Source organism: Hemicordylus capensis, chromosome 10 (assembly GCF_027244095.1).
Source record: "Hemicordylus capensis ecotype Gifberg chromosome 10, rHemCap1.1.pri, whole genome shotgun sequence".
NCBI lineage: Eukaryota > Metazoa > Chordata > Lepidosauria > Squamata > Cordylidae > Hemicordylus > Hemicordylus capensis.
In genome coordinates, this window is record NC_069666.1 from 35,151 (window position 1) to 50,401 (window position 15,251).

The window sequence follows — 15,251 nt, forward strand, 5'->3', positions numbered from 1 at the left end:
TCTAGAAGCAGGGGGAAGCAGCGAGGTGGCCAAATTTGCAGCTACCAAACTCTTTTGGGTAGTGAAATCCAAAACAGGTTGTGAGGAGCTCCAATGCTGACAAGTGTAAAGTGATGCACATTGGGACGAAAAACCCCAAATTCAAGTCTATGCTTATGGGATCTAACCAGGAGAGGGATCTTGGGGTGGTGGTGGACAGCTCGTTGAACATGTCGACTCAATGTGCAGCAGCTGCGGAAAAGGGCAATTCCATGCTAAGGATCATGAGGAAGGGGACTGAAAATAAAACAGCTAATATTATAATGCCCTTATTCAAAAACTATGGTACAGCCACACCTGGAATACTGTGTACAATTCTGGTTACATCATCTAAAAAAGGACATAGTAGAACTGGAAAAGGTGCGGAAGAGGGCAACCAAGATGATCAGGGGCCTACAGCACCTTTCGTATGAGGCAAGGCTACAACACCTGGGGCTATTTAGTTTAGAAAAAGACAACTGCGGGGAGACATGATAGAGGTCTATAAAATCAGGCATAGGGTGGAGAAAGTGGATGGAGAGAAATTCTTCTCCCTCTCACATCACACTAGAACCAGGGGTCATCCCATGCAATTGATTGGCAGGAAATCTAGAACCAACAAACAAACACACACTTTTTCACACAACGCATCATCCACTTGTGGAATTCTCTGTCAAACAAAATGTCAGATATTGCTGTCCTTGGAGCAGCCCCCGTGGATTTACCACAGGTTTCTAAGGAAGAAGGCTCCCTTGTTTTGCATCTTGTCAGGATTGCTCTTCAAAATCGAAGGTTTGATCAGAAGTGTAGCAGCTACAACAAAAAATTTCCAGACATTTAAAATACGTTACAAAAAGAAGAACCCAAAAAGAAGAAATACTGAATGCACAGAATGCTCACATACAGAACAACAATTTAAAGGTAAGAATAAATTAAACTGGCTATCAATAACGTGGAGCAAGAAAGCATCACAGTCCATGGCAAGCGGACCGCTCCTTCCACAGTGAATCTTTTCTTCAGACTTCATCTTTTTTCTTCCAGTTGCAGAAAGTTCTCCTCTTTCTTTGGAGGCTACAGGGGAGAGGTTACCAGCACTTCACCCTGACCATAGGACTTCAGCTCCTATGTCCCTACATCACTTATTGTAAGAGCAACTTTCAACCTGTCTGCACAAGTCTCTTTTGAGAGGAAAATCAGAAGACTTTTAAATAAATAGAGTCACCTTAACTGTATATCTAACATCCTAATAAGGGAGTAAAAACATCTAAATAGGAGTTGATACATACCTCTCTGACAGTAGCCACTTTTATAAATTTCCGATTTCTTGCAATATCCTCCTTTGTAGGGATTTATCCACAATCCACATGGCACTGCATACAAGTCAACATGCTGGGTAAAAAGAGAACATATAGGCATATTAACATTCTTTCATCAATTCAAATAATTCATGTTTCAAAATAAAACATTACCACAAATCTTTAACAAATGTGTTAAATGTTAGTTTCAAACATCACAATAATAGTTTTTTTCAGACTCACTGAACAAATACTCACGCAAAGCAGCTAGGTCAGGAGATCTGCACCAAGAAAAATTTCATTTTTCTCCAATCCAGGTTTAGAATCAGGGCTCAGAAAATCCACTAGTCTACCCATCTGTCACAAGTGAAAAAGGATGCCTGACGGGTGAAAAAACCTGACGAGTAATGTACCAACAGAGCTCAATGAGAATGGCTGGTGAACAGAGCCAATGGTGGTTATTTTTTTTTACTCCTGTTTAGAATACTCAGTTTTTAGTTGTGAATGCTCTTTTTTCTTGTCTATTTTATCTTCAGTTTTATTGCATTTAGTAGTGAATCTTTTTTGCATTTATTAGCGGAGTGTGTGCATTTAGTGGTGGTTTTTTTCCCCATTTAGTAGTGGGCTTTGGGGGGGTTGTTGCATTTAGTAGTGTTTTTTTTTAAATTTAGTAGTGTGGGGGCTTGCATTTAATAGTGGGTTTTGTTGTTGTTTTGCATTTAGTGGGGGGGGGTTGTTTTAATTTAAGAGAGGGTAAGAGGCCCTGAATAGCATTTTGTTGAATATTTATTATTTCATTCATTCATTCATTCATTGGCTCAGGCTGGTTTACATTAAAATAAAATAAAACACACAGAATAAAACAATTAAAATCAAAAAACATTTAAACCAGATTAAATCTAATTAAAATTAAGATTAAAACAAGATATCATTAAAATCCAGGCTGAAGAGATGGTTGTTTAAGGCTCTTCAATAGGCAGGATACAAACAATTTAAACAAACGTATTCTTATTTTTTAGGCATGAACCCTTGAAGCCAGCACAGAATATTCCAGGCTAATTTACCTCACAGGACCAAGGATAAAATCAGCTCACGCTTGAAGCCTCTATTTGCAGCAGCCAGCCACTGGTTTTGAGACTAATCTTCTGAAAACAAGACCTAAAAGGGTAATGCAGTTTTGCTTGGCATGGCTTGTCTCTTGTCGCCTCCACTGGTCTGTTTTTGAAATCTTTTGGGAAAGCACAAGTTACATAATTTATTTGAAGTGTGAGCAAATCCACGTGATGTTAGAGTATGAGACATTTATGAAGGATGACACCTTAGATTTCCTGAGTAATACATTTTCAGAGTTTCATTTTTATATTCTCCTGTGACAATCGGTATGTAATAAATAAGTATGCTCAGTATTTGTATACATCTTTATATTTTGTATATGTTCTTCAGTTCTCTGATGAAGCCTCATCACGAAAGAGATTGAGACAGCTTGTCTTATCCTCACTCTCCTTGCTCCTTAGGCTCTTTCCTGAAATCTGCTGGGAAAGAACAAGTCAAGTCTAGTTATGGCTACTAGTCGGAGGGCTGTAGGCCACCTCCTGCCTCAAGGACAGGGTGCCTCTGAGTACCAGTTGCAGGGGAGTAATGGCAGGTGAGAGGGCATGCCCTCAACTCCTGACTGTAGGCTCCCAATGGCATCTGGTGGGCCACTGTGCAAAACAGGATGCTGGACTAGATGGGCCTGATCCAGCAGGGCTGTTCTTATGTTCTTATGTTAAGTCATTTATTTGAAGTGTGAGCAAGACTTGGTGAATATACTTTTCACAGTTTCACTTTTACATTCGTGACGATCAGTGTGAAATAAATATGTATGCTCAATATTTACACATATTTAGATTTTGAATAAAATTGAAGAACTATAATGAACAAAACTGAATAACTATGTTGAATAGTTCTTCAATTCTCGGACATTGCGCCTCCTCGTCACAAGATTGATCAGGTCAGCTTGTCTTGTCTTCTGTGTCCTCCTCATTCCTTATGCTCTTTCTTGAAACCCACTGGAAGAGAAAAAGGCATGTCATTGATTTTAAAGTGTGAGCAATACCACATTCTTCTGTTAGAATATGAGAAGTTCACTAAGGATGAAATCTTTGATTTCTTGGTAACTAGTTTCACAGCTGTTTCATCTCATCTTGCAAAAATCAATGCATAATGAATACTGGCTGACATCCTGGCCAAATTACCCAATGCAACCCCTATTGAAATTGAGTCCTCCTTTAGAGTAACCATTGAGGGATAACTACTGAGAAACCTAGTCTGCTTGTCAGCCATAACAATACTTATTTGGTATAGATTCTTCAGTGCTCTGCTGAAGAACCTCATTATAGCAGGCATTAATCTAGTTCCTGTTCGATTGTCTCTTACACCACCCTGGGAGTTCTATTTTTGACAGGGGTGGGATCCCTTTACTTTGGGTCCAGTCCCTGTCTTTGATCCTGCCTCCCACACAGGCCTCTTGGGAGGAGAACACATTCCAAAATCACCACTCCGGCATGGAGGTCATTGCAAATGTGTGCCAACTCTGTTTCTTCTTTCCAAACATGGCACAAAGGGCTGCTGAGCATGCAGCACACATGAAGTGTGTCCTGTTAAAGGCAGTCGCCATCTTAGAGGATATCCAGCTTGACAAGGCTGTTGGGAGAATGAAGATGCCTGAAGCTTGTAACATACATGAAGCGTATTTCATTCCAAGCAGCCACAGAATGAGAGATCACGCTGCCTTCCACAGGTGGTGAGAGAACAGAGCAGCCTGAAGTTTCTACTGATGGCCTGTGGATTGACAGAGCATTCAGGGCGGTGAGGAACACAACCCTTGCTTTGGCTATCTTGTGCATCCTTGTCGGCTCTTTTAATTCCTTTGTGGCTTCTGTGTCGCTGCCGGTTGGATATTTGCTGCTGTTTTGTGTTGTGATGTGTTTGTCGTTTTGTATGTGCTCTTATTGGACATTTCTCAATGGTGTGTTGTGAGCCGCCCAGAGGACTATTTGTTATGGGGTGGCTCACAAATAGTGTGTGATGATGATGATGATGTTTGGGACAAGAGAGAAGCCTGAAGCTTCTACGCAGCCCCTGGGTTGTGGTTTAGTTTGGCTTGCCCTGTGTGTCTGTGTCTTTGGCTCCTTCCACGTCTTCTTGGCTTCTGTGATGTTGCTTCTGTCGATTGTTTCTTGAAATCTGTTGGAAAAGAGCAAATTGTGCCACTTATTCTGAAGTAGGGGCAATGTGGCATTTCTTAATCTTATGAGGATTTGGCCAAAGGATTGAGAGCCAGCATGATGTAGTGGTTAGAGTGCTGGACTAGGACCTTGGAAACCGGAGTTCAAATCCCCATTCAGCCATGAGACTTGCTGGGTGACTCTGGGCCGGTCACATCTCTCTCAGCTTAACTGGTTTGTGCATTTCACAATTAGAACAAGAATATAAGAAGATCCTTGCTAGATCAGGCCCAAATCCCATGTGGTCCAGCATCCCGTTTCCCATAGTGCCCCATCAGATGCTTCCAGGAAGTTCACAACCAGGAGGTGAAGGTGTGCTCCCTCTCCTATTCTTGTTCCCTTGCAGCTCCTTGTGTATTAGGAGGCACCCTACTTCTGAACCTGGAAATAGCATACAGCCATCAAGATTAGTAGCCACTGATAGACTTCATGAATTTGTCTAAACCCTGCTCAAAGCCATCCAAGCTGGTGGCCATCACCACATCCTGTGGCAGAGAATTCCATAGATTAATTATGAGCTGTATGAAAAAGATACGAATATTGTTTGAAAATACCAAAACACTAGTGATGCAGGCTACATTTGAGCACTCCCCCCACACACCATCTAAGTCTTCCTTGTCACTGAATATAAAATTTCTTCCAAGCACATTACCTTCTTTAAGCTTCTCTACACAGAAAAAAGTTGTGACATACCAGAACTCTACAAATGCTACCATTGTCATGTGCCAAGAACTCAAAATCAAAATGCCAAGAAATAGACTCTGGGAAACCCCCTGCAGAGTTGCCCTGACTATAGAACTCCGTATCTTCTGGCCCGATTTGCCACGCAGGGTTGTCGGGGCTAAAGAAGCTTGAAGCTCCCAACACGCGTGAAGCGTGTTCTCTAAAGGGCAGAATACAACGTGTACATGGTATTGTGTCTGTTCTTGGCAGTTCCCCCAAAGCTGCTTGAAGAGGCATGAAGCCTCTTCCATTCAAGGCAGCCACCATTTTAGAGATGCTGCCGTTTCGTGTTGTGATGTGTTTGTGGTGTTGTATGTGCTTTTCTAGGACGTTTTTCAATGTTGTGTTGTGCGCTCCCCAGAGGACTATTTGTTACAGGGTGGCTCACATATAAAGTGTGTGATGATGATGATGATGATGATGTTTGGGACAAGAGAGAAGCCTGAAGCTTCTACGCAGCCCCTGGGTTGTGGATTGGCTTGCCTTGTGTGTCTGTGTCGTTGGCTCCTTTCACGTCTTCTGGGCTTCTGTGATGTCGCCTCTGTCGGTTGTTTCTTGAAATCTGTTGGAAAAGAGCAAATTGTGCCACTTATTCTGAAGTGGGAGCAATGTGTCATTTCTTAATCTTATGAGGATTTGGCCAAAGGATTCAGGGCCAGGATGATGTAGTGGTTAGAGTGCTGGACTAGGACCGGGGAGACCGGAGTTCCAATCCCCATTCAGCCATGAGACTTGCTGGGTGACTCTAGGCCAGTCACTTTTCTCTGAGCCTAACCTACTTCACAGGGTTGTTGTGAGGAGAAACTCAAGTCTGTACTACACCGCTCTGGGCTCCTTGGAGGAAGAGTGGGATATAAAATATATATATAAAGTCAGGGCAATGTGGTATTTCTTAATCTTATGAGGATTTGGCCAAAGGATTGAGAGCCAGCATGATGTAGTGATTTGAGTGCTGGACTAGGACTGGGGAGACCGGAGTTCCAATCCCCATTCAGCCATGAGACTTGCTGGGTGGCTCTGGGCCAGTCACTTCTCTCTCAGCCTAGCCTACTTCACAGGGCTGTTGTGAGAAAGAAACCTAAGTCTGTAGTACACCGCTCTGGGCTCCTTGGAGGAAGAGCGGGATATAAAATGGAAAAAATAAAAATAATCCGTAATATATAATATATATCGGAGGAACATTTGAGGTACCCTTTTTTCAGTCCACTGAGGAAAGCCTCATCCCAAAAGGCAATGATACAGCTAGGGATTCTATTCTGGTAGATTTTCTCCTGTACAATTAGCATTCTCTTTTTGGAGCCTTACCTGCCACGTTGGCCCCTTGGGAGGAGCAAATGCTCCAAGAGCTGCACTCCGGCCTGGAGGTTGCAGGGACACATGCGCCAACTTCGTTTCTTCTGGCCCGGTTTGCCTCGCAGGGTTCTCAAAGGGACAAAATTTTGCAAGAGGCCTGAAGCCTCTTCCATTCAAGGCAGCTAAATTCCTAGAGTGTATGCAGCCCAAGAAAAGCGTTGCGGGACTAAAGAAGCTCGAAGCTCCCAACACGCGTGAAGTGTGTTCTCAAAATGGCAGAATACAACCTGTATATGGTATTGTGTCTCTTCTTGGCAATTCCCCCAAAGCTGCTTGAAGAGGCATGAAACCTCTTCCATTCAAGGCAGCCACCATTTTAGAGATGCTGCTGCTTCGTGTTGTGATGTGCTTGTCGTGTTGTATGTGCTCCCAATGGATCTGGACTAGGACCAGGGAGACCCGAGTTCAAATCCCCATTCAGCCATGAGATTTGCTGGGTGACTCTGGGCCAGTCACTTCTCTCTCCGCCTAACCTACTTCACAGGGTTGTTGTGAGAAAGAAATCTAAGTCTGTAGTACACTGCTCTGGGCTCCTTGGAGGAGGAGCGGGATATAAACATCATATATATCGGAGGAACATTTGAGGTACCCTTTCTTCAGTCCGCTGAGGAAAGCCTAACCTACTTCACAGGGTTGTTGTGAGAAAGAAACCTAAGTCTGTAGTACACCGCTCTGGGCTCCTTGGAGGAAGAGCGGGATATAAAATGGAAAAAATAAAATAATCCATAATATATAATTGGAGGGACATTTGAGGTACCCTTTTTTCAGTCCTCTGAGGAAAAGTCTCTTCCCAAAAGGCAATGATACAGCTAGGGATTCTATTCTGGTAGATTTTCTCCTGTACAATTAGCATTCTCTTTTTGGAGCCTTACCTGCCACGTTGGCCCCTGGGGAGGAACAAATGCTCCAAGATCTGCACTCCGGCCTGGAGGATGTAGGGACACATGCGCCGACTCTGTTTCTTCTGGCTCGGTTTGCCATGCAGGGTTTTCGTGGGGACACAATGCAAGAGGCATGAAGCTTCTTACATTCAAGGCAGCTAAATTCCTAGAGTGTATGCAGCCCAAGAAAAGCGTTGCGGAACTAAAGAAGCTTGAAGCTCCCAACACGCGTGAAGCGTGTTCTCTAAAGGGCAGAATACAACCTCTATATGGTATTGTGTCTCTTCTTGGCAGTTCCCCCAAAGCTGCATGAAGAGGCATGAAGCCTCTTCCATTCAAGGCAGCCACCATTTTAGAGATGCTGCCGTTTCGTGTTGTGATGTGTTTGTTGTGTTGTATGTGCTTTTCTAGGACGTTTTTCAATGTTGTGTTGTGAGCTCCCCAGAGGACTATTTGTTACAGGGTGGCTCACATATAAAGTGTGTGATGATGATGATGATGATGATGATGATGATGATGATGATGATGTTTGGGACAAGAGAGAAGCCTGAAGCTTCTACGCAGCCCCTGGGTTGTGGATTGGCTTGCCTTGTGTGTCTGTGTCGTTGGCTCCTTTCACGTCTTCTGGGCTTCTGTGATGTCGCCTCTGTCGGTTGTTTCTTGAAATCTGTTGGAAAAGAGCAAATTGTGCCACTTATTCTGAAGTGGGAGCAATGTGTCATTTCTTAATCTTATGAGGATTTGGCCAAAGGATTGAGAGCCAGCATGATGTAGTGGTTAGAGTGCTGGACTAGGACCGGGGGGACAGGAGTTCCAATCCCCATTCAGCCATGAGACTTGCTGGGTGACTCTGGGCCAGTCACTTCTCTCTCAGCCTAACCTACTTCACAGGGCTGTTGTGAGAAAGAAACCTAAGTCTGTACTACACCGCTCTGGGCTCCTTGGAGGAAGAGCGGGATATAAAATGGAAAAATAAATAAAAATCCATAATATATATCGGAGGAACATTTGAGGTACCTTTTTTTCAGTCCTCTGAGGAAAAGCCTCATCCCAAAAGGCAATGATACAGCTAGGGATTCTATTCTGGTAGATTTTCTCCCGTACAATTAGCATTCTCTTTTTGGAGCCTTACCTGCCACGTTGGCCCCTGGGGAGGAACAAATGCTCCAAGATCTGCACTCCGGCCTGGAGGTCATAGGGACACATGCGCCGACTCCATTTCTTCTGGCCCCCTTTGCCACACAGGGTTCTCGAGGGGACACAATGCAATTGGCATGAAGCCTCTTCCATTCAAGGCAGCTAAATTCCTAGAGTGTATGCAGCCCAAGAAAAGCATTGCGGGACTAAAGAAGCTTGAAGCTCCCAACACGCGTGAAGCGTGTTCTCTAAATGGCAGAATACAACCTCTATATGGTATTGTGTCTCTTCTTGGCAGTTTCCCCAAAGCTGCTTGAAGAGGCATGAAGCCTCTTCCATTCAAGGCAGCCACCATCTTAGAGATGCTGCCGTTTCGTGTTGTGATGTGTTTGTTGTGTTGTATGTGCTTTTCTAGGACGTTTTTCAATGTTGTGTTGTGAGCTCCCCAGAGGACTATTTGTTACAGGGTGGCTCACATATAAAGTGTGTGATGATGATGATGATGATGATGATGATGATGATGATGTTTGGGACAAGAGAGAAGCCTGAAGCTTCTACGCAGCCCCTGGGTTGTGGATTGGCTTGCCTTGTGTGCCTGTGTCGTTGGCTCCTTTCACGTCTTCTGGGCTTCTGTGATGTCGCCTCTGTCGGTTGTTTCTTGAAATCTGTTGGAAAAGAGCAAATTGTGCCACTTATTCTGAAGTGGGAGCAATGTGTCATTTCTTAATCTTATGAGGATTTGGCCAAAGGATTCAGGGCCAGGATGATGTAGTGGTTAGAGTGCTGGACTAGGACCGGGGAGACCGGAGTTCCAATCCCCATTCAGCCATGAGACTTGCTGGGTGACTCTGGGCCAGTCACTTTTCTCTGAGCCTAACCTACTTCACAGGGTTGTTGTGAGGAGAAACTCAAGTCTGTACTACACCGCTCTGGGCTCCTTGGAGGAAGAGTGGGATATAAAATATATATATAAAGTCAGGGCAATGTGGTATTTCTTAATCTTATGAGGATTTGGCCAAAGGATTGAGAGCCAGCATGATGTAGTGATTTGACTGCTGGACTAGGACTGGGGAGACCGGAGTTCCAATCCCCATTCAGCCATGAGACTTGCTGGGTGGCTCTGGGCCAGTCACTTCTCTCTCAGCCTAGCCTACTTCACAGGGCTGTTGTGAGAAAGAAACCTAAGTCTGTAGTACACCGCTCTGGGCTCCTTGGAGGAAGAGCGGGATATAAAATGGAAAAAATAAAAATAATCCGTAATATATAATATATATCGGAGGAACATTTGAGGTACCCTTTTTTCAGTCCTCTGAGGAAAGCCTCATCCCAAAAGGCAATGATACAGCTAGGGATTCTATTCTGGTAGATTTTCTCCTGTACAATTAGCATTCTCTTTTTGGAGCCTTACCTGCCACGTTGGCCCCTTGGGAGGAGCAAATGCTCCAAGAGCTGCACTCCGGCCTGGAGGTTGCAGGGACACATGCGCCAACTTCGTTTCTTTTTGCTAAATTGTTCTCCAAGCGATATTGTGGGGATAGAACACATTAAAAATGTTCAGTTAAAGATAGGTGCTAAATTGCAGAGTATCTTTCCTCCTCCCACGGCTGTTTTATTTATTTATTCATTCTTTCATTAAGTGTCTATACCCCCTTATCCAGTTAGCTCTAGGCGGTTCACAAATATGAAAAGATATAACTCATTAAAAAGTATTTGAGAGAATATAAAGAGAACCCTCTCTTCTCTTGAGAGAATTAAGAAGCCTGAATCATTTTCCATACAAGCCTGCCTGAAAATTAGAGATTATGCTGCCTCAGAAAAGTGTTCCGAGTATCTAGAAGCCTAAGCCTTTTAATGCGCAGGGAGGGTGTTCCATTCAAGCCAGCCACTCTCTTAGGAATTATGCTGCCTTACACAGCTATTGGGAGAATAAAGGAGCCTCAGGTCGCACCCAGTTTTCTCAGACTAAAAGGGCCAGTCTGTAGTTGCACAGCAGCCCCTGGCCTCAGGGAATTTCCTGCTACAGCCCCTGTGCCGTTGCGCTCAGAAGTCCTGCCCTACGCGGCCCATAGTTCTAGCATTTGTCTGCACAGAGCAAGAACGCGCTAAGAGTGGACAGGTTTTCACCGTGATGCAGAAGACTGTGGCGCCCCAGTGTTCTGAGGACGGGGAGAATCTGTCGCGTGTTGCCCTCTGCAGACAAATGCTACAAATGTGGGCAGTGAGGTGGCCGGGCTTTTGTTCACGTCAGCACGGCTGCAGCATCCACAGAAGGGGTTTGAGTTATTTTGGCAGGATGAAGCCAAAGCAGAGAGATGAACTCCCCACTCAGAAACTTCCTTTCCCCTCCGTTTTGTTTGTTTGTTTGTTTGTTTTTTGCACAAGATGAAGCCAAAGCAGGGAGATGAACTCCCCACTCATAAACTTCACTTCACTTCAGAAACTGGTTTTTGGCAGGGGTCTTGAAGACCGTAGTCCCACCACTCTCCCACAAAGTATTCTTTTAAAAAGCCCTATCCTGGCTAAGTAGCATGGCTTGAGTGGTTTCCGCCTCCTTTTTCTGAAGCAACAGAGATTTATTATCATTATTTTGGTGAGGTAAAAGCCAAGGCTGGGCATAGCGCACTTCCCCCAGAGGATTAGAAGCAAGCTTAGAGACAGCTTTTCCTCCATGACTGTTTATTAATTATTCTCATTAAAATGCTGAGGTGAAAGCCACTGCCGGGCTTGGAGCCCTTCCTTGCCCTGTGGAGACAGCCTTCCCTCAGAGCATTTCTCCGCGGGATGGAAGGAAAGCGGCTGCTGCCCCTTGGAGGCTTGTAGTTAGTCTTCCTCAGCAGCCGAGTAGTGGCAGTGTGGGGCGTGAAGCCCCCTCGTTCCCCGAGGAGAACCTCTCCTCCCCGGCCCTGGCCCTCCTGCTGCAGTGTGGGGCGTGAAGCCCCCTCGTTCCCCGAGGAGAACCTCTCCTCCCCGGCCCTGGCCCTCCTGCTGCAGTGTGGGGCGTGAAGCCCCCTCGTTCCCCGAGGAGAACCTCTCCTCCCCGGCCCTGGCCCTCCTGCTGCAGTGTGGGGCGTGAAGCCCCCTCGTTCCCCGAGGAGAACCTCTCCTCCCCGGCCCTGGCCCTCCTGCTGCAGTGTGGGGCGTGAAGCCCCCTCGTTCCCCGAGGAGAACCTCTCCTCCCCGGCCCTGGCCCTCCTGCTGCAGTGTGGGGCGTGAAGCCCCCTCGTTCCCCGAGGAGAACCTCTCCTCCCCGGCCCTGGCCCTCCTGCTGCAGTGTGGGGCGTGAAGCCCCCTCGTTCCCCGAGGAGAACCTCTCCTCCCCGGCCCTGGCCCTCCTGCTGCAGTGTGGGGCGTGAAGCCCCCTCGTTCCCCGAGGAGAACCTCTCCTCCCCGGCCCTGGCCCTCCTGCTGCAGTGTGGGGCGTGAAGCCCCCTCGTTCCCCGAGGAGAACCTCTCCTCCCCGGCCCTGGCCCTCCTGCTGCAGTGTGGGGCGTGAAGCCCCCTCGTTCCCCGAGGAGAACCTCTCCTCCCCGGCCCTGGCCCTCCTGCTGCAGTGTGGGGCGTGAAGCCCCCTCGTTCCCCGAGGAGAACCTCTCCTCCTCAGGGCTGCTGGCCCTTCTCGGCCCTGCTCGTCGTCCTCCTTTGCCGCCTCAGCTGTCTCAAGTTGTTTCTCCATCAAACGTGGCGCGCTCGAGGTGTCGCGAGCTTCAGCTGCGGGAGGCGGAGCCCGCTGTCCAGCTGCTCGCCAATCAGTAATACGCCTGTCACCCCGCCAACCAATCAGAGAAGTGTGCTCGGTTCCCAGGGGCGGCGGGGAGGAGCACAGAAAGCCCGCCAGAATTCCCCCGCCAAGGCTTTGCGGCTCTGCGCATGTCTGTATCGGCGGCTGCGCACGCCCAGTGGCCCGCCCTGAAGCCTCTATGCCGTTTTGGATAGCCTGGCAGCTTCCGAACTCCCACCCCCCACCCCACTGCAGAAGGGAGCCCCCAGGAATGAAGGCACCAAGCGGGGGGCGGGTGCAAAGGGAGAGCGTGTGGTTTTTTAAAAAACGATCTCTCCTTCTCTGTATCGTGCTCTGCACTCTGCTCCAGTTATTCTATAAAGGGTTGCACATTCTCCTGAGGCTTTTCTGTAGTGGTTCTTTTTTTAAAGTCGAGCAATGGCAGGCACGTTCCTTCTGCCGAGTCAGGCCCTTGATCTCTTTCGGTGCGTATTGTCTACTCGGCTGGCAGCAGCATGCCAGAGTCGGGGGGGGGCGAGGATCTTTGGCTGCTGCCAGCTCGGGCTGCCAGTCCTCTGGGACTGGCCTGGACCCCCCCAGGATACCCTCCCAGTGACTCCTCGTGAAGGCAGCTCTGGAGGTGCTTAAGGGCTCGCGAGTGCAGGGCAGGGGTCTTTAAGAGCAGAGGCAGCTGCCGTAGACGACCGAGTCAGCCCCTTGCTCCACCTAGCTGAGCGCCGTCTACCCAGACGGGCAGCAGCGGCTTCTCCAAGGCTGCCCTGCAGGCAGGAGTCTCTCCCAGCCCTGTCTTGGCGATGCTGCTGCCAGGGAGGGAACGTGGGACCCTCTGCAGGCAAGCAGGCAGGCAGGCGGGGGCTGCTCCCAGAGCGGATTCCCCCTCCCCTGATTGAATCTCTTACAGTGGTGCGTGCGCGTGCACCTGCATCCCTCAGCCTGCAAGGAGCCATTGGCTGTCTGGAGCGCCAGCAGGCTTCTGCGGCTCCCTCTGGCAGGCGGGCTCCTTCTCCCGCCCTTCCCTCCTCCTCGTCTTGCTAAAAAGACAGCCACCCCCCCCCCGACAGTCCTTTTCTCATAGACTCAGTCACAGCCTGCCAAGGCAGAGGCGGCGGGCGGGCCTCTTTTTCGCTCTACGTTTTGGCCGGGGGAGCGAGACAAAGCAGCCCTGCGAGGGAGGCGAGCATCAACCGAGTCGCGAGCTCCGTGCTAGCACTTTTTAAAACCTCTCCGTCATCCTCTTTTCCTGCTGCTGACCAACGATACGAACCAGAGCCGTCCATCCGCCCTGCATCTTTTGTGGATTAACTTCCAAAATTTCTGAGCTTTAGTGCATGTCCACCACTTAGGATAAAAGGTGCCCGGCTAATTCGTACATTTCCAGCACCTATCTTCGAGATAAGTAATATATTAGTAATATACCAATGGAAATACATTCCGCACCAATTTTCTCTTAAAGTATTATTCGCTGTAAATTTAATATCCAGTTTCCATTTGATATTCCCGTTGTATGTCAGTTGTTTTACTCCTATTCTGCATCCATTAATGGCCCTTTTATGGTTCAAAGTTCAACAGAAGAGGGGTGCCTCTTTAAGGGCGGGGAGGGTGAGCTAGGGTTAGGGTGCCACTGCCACCCCAAAGGCTTTTAACCCTAGTGAGCACCCTCCCCCGCCCTTAAAGAGGCACCCCTGCTGATGCCTTCGAACCGCCCAGCCGCGCTTCTGTGCACATCCCTACCATTGAATCACAGTCTTTCTGAGTCATGATTTCACTGACAACTTGTATAGCAAACCCAGTAAGTGTTCATCATTTTTCATGATTAATATTTCAAATTCTGTCAAATCTCTGATATTCCCACCTTGCTTTTGTCTTTCCTTTTGTGCTATGCTATTTACCTGTGAATCCTGAAACCGAGAAGGCGGGCTCATTCGTCTTGCCTGCCGGCTGGCCAATACAATTTCCAGGCCCAGCTTTCCCTCCTTGCTGACAGACAGCTCAGCAGCAGGCCACTGGCTGGCGAGGCCTCCCTCAGGCCCCACCCCTATTGCCATGGCAGCAGGAGCAGCACAGGCAGCGGGGGGGGGGGATGTTTGCCTCCTCCAGCAAGCATGTGCCCCGCCACCTACATGTGAAGCCTCCCCACGGAGGAGCAGCTGCCGCCCAGACTGCCGAGCAGCTGGCTCAGCCCACCCCCCCGACCAAGACCGGATCATCCTGGCTGGGGCCCCGCTCGAGGCCTGCCTCCAGCCGCCACCCGCAGCTGGTTGGGACCTTGCCATGAAGAACATTAGTGTCAGGAATGTGTGTGCATGCGCACACTCACACTGCAAGAGATGCAAATCTCCAGCACTCCCTCGGGATTGAGCCAAATGAAGCCGCTGCTGTGCCCACACAACACTGGGCAAACAGGATGGCTGCCAACCCTTTTACCCAGCCCCTACCCCCACTGGGCAGTGCTCGGAAGAGTCTCACGTGTGCTGCTTGGCTGCCTGCAGATGCAGCAGGGCCTGCTGGAAGAGTGGCATGGCGGTGCCACATCTGGGTTGCAGACTCCCACCTTCCTTCCCCCTTTGCTGCTAGGTAAGGGGGAAAGAGACTCACTCAACACTTGCAGGAAAGTAAGCAGAGCTGTTTAGAGAAAGCAGACGTGCTCATGGCAGCCCCCTGTGCCACGAAGGGAGGAGAGCTGGTCTGGTGGTAGCAAGCATGAAGTGTCCCCTTTGCTACGCAGGGTCTGTCTGCCCTGGTTTGCATTTCATGTGTGAGCACTCTAGGATCTTTCCCTGAGGTAATGGATCTGTTCTAGGAAGAGCACCTGCCTGCAGGAGGTCCCGTTTCCCTC

General features: G+C 48.2%; 1 protein-coding gene across 1 annotated transcript; it reads right to left on the bottom strand.

Moving 5' to 3' along the window:
• Window positions 1–914: 914 nt before the first annotated feature.
• On the bottom strand, window positions 915–12,349 carry LOC128334742 (collagen alpha-2(I) chain-like). Its single transcript, XM_053271837.1, has 11 exons — window positions 11,663–12,349; window positions 10,085–10,180; window positions 9,263–9,341; window positions 8,128–8,206; window positions 7,531–7,622; window positions 6,611–6,727; window positions 5,789–5,867; window positions 4,463–4,541; window positions 1,572–2,541; window positions 1,305–1,407; window positions 915–1,196 (listed from the first exon to the last, which is right to left on the bottom strand). Exons 1-9 carry the CDS (start codon window positions 12,347–12,349, stop codon window positions 2,419–2,421), a joined length of 1,431 nt encoding a protein of 476 aa, XP_053127812.1. The 3' UTR covers window positions 915–1,196; window positions 1,305–1,407; window positions 1,572–2,418.
• Between the last annotated feature and the right edge of the window lie 2,902 nt (window positions 12,350–15,251).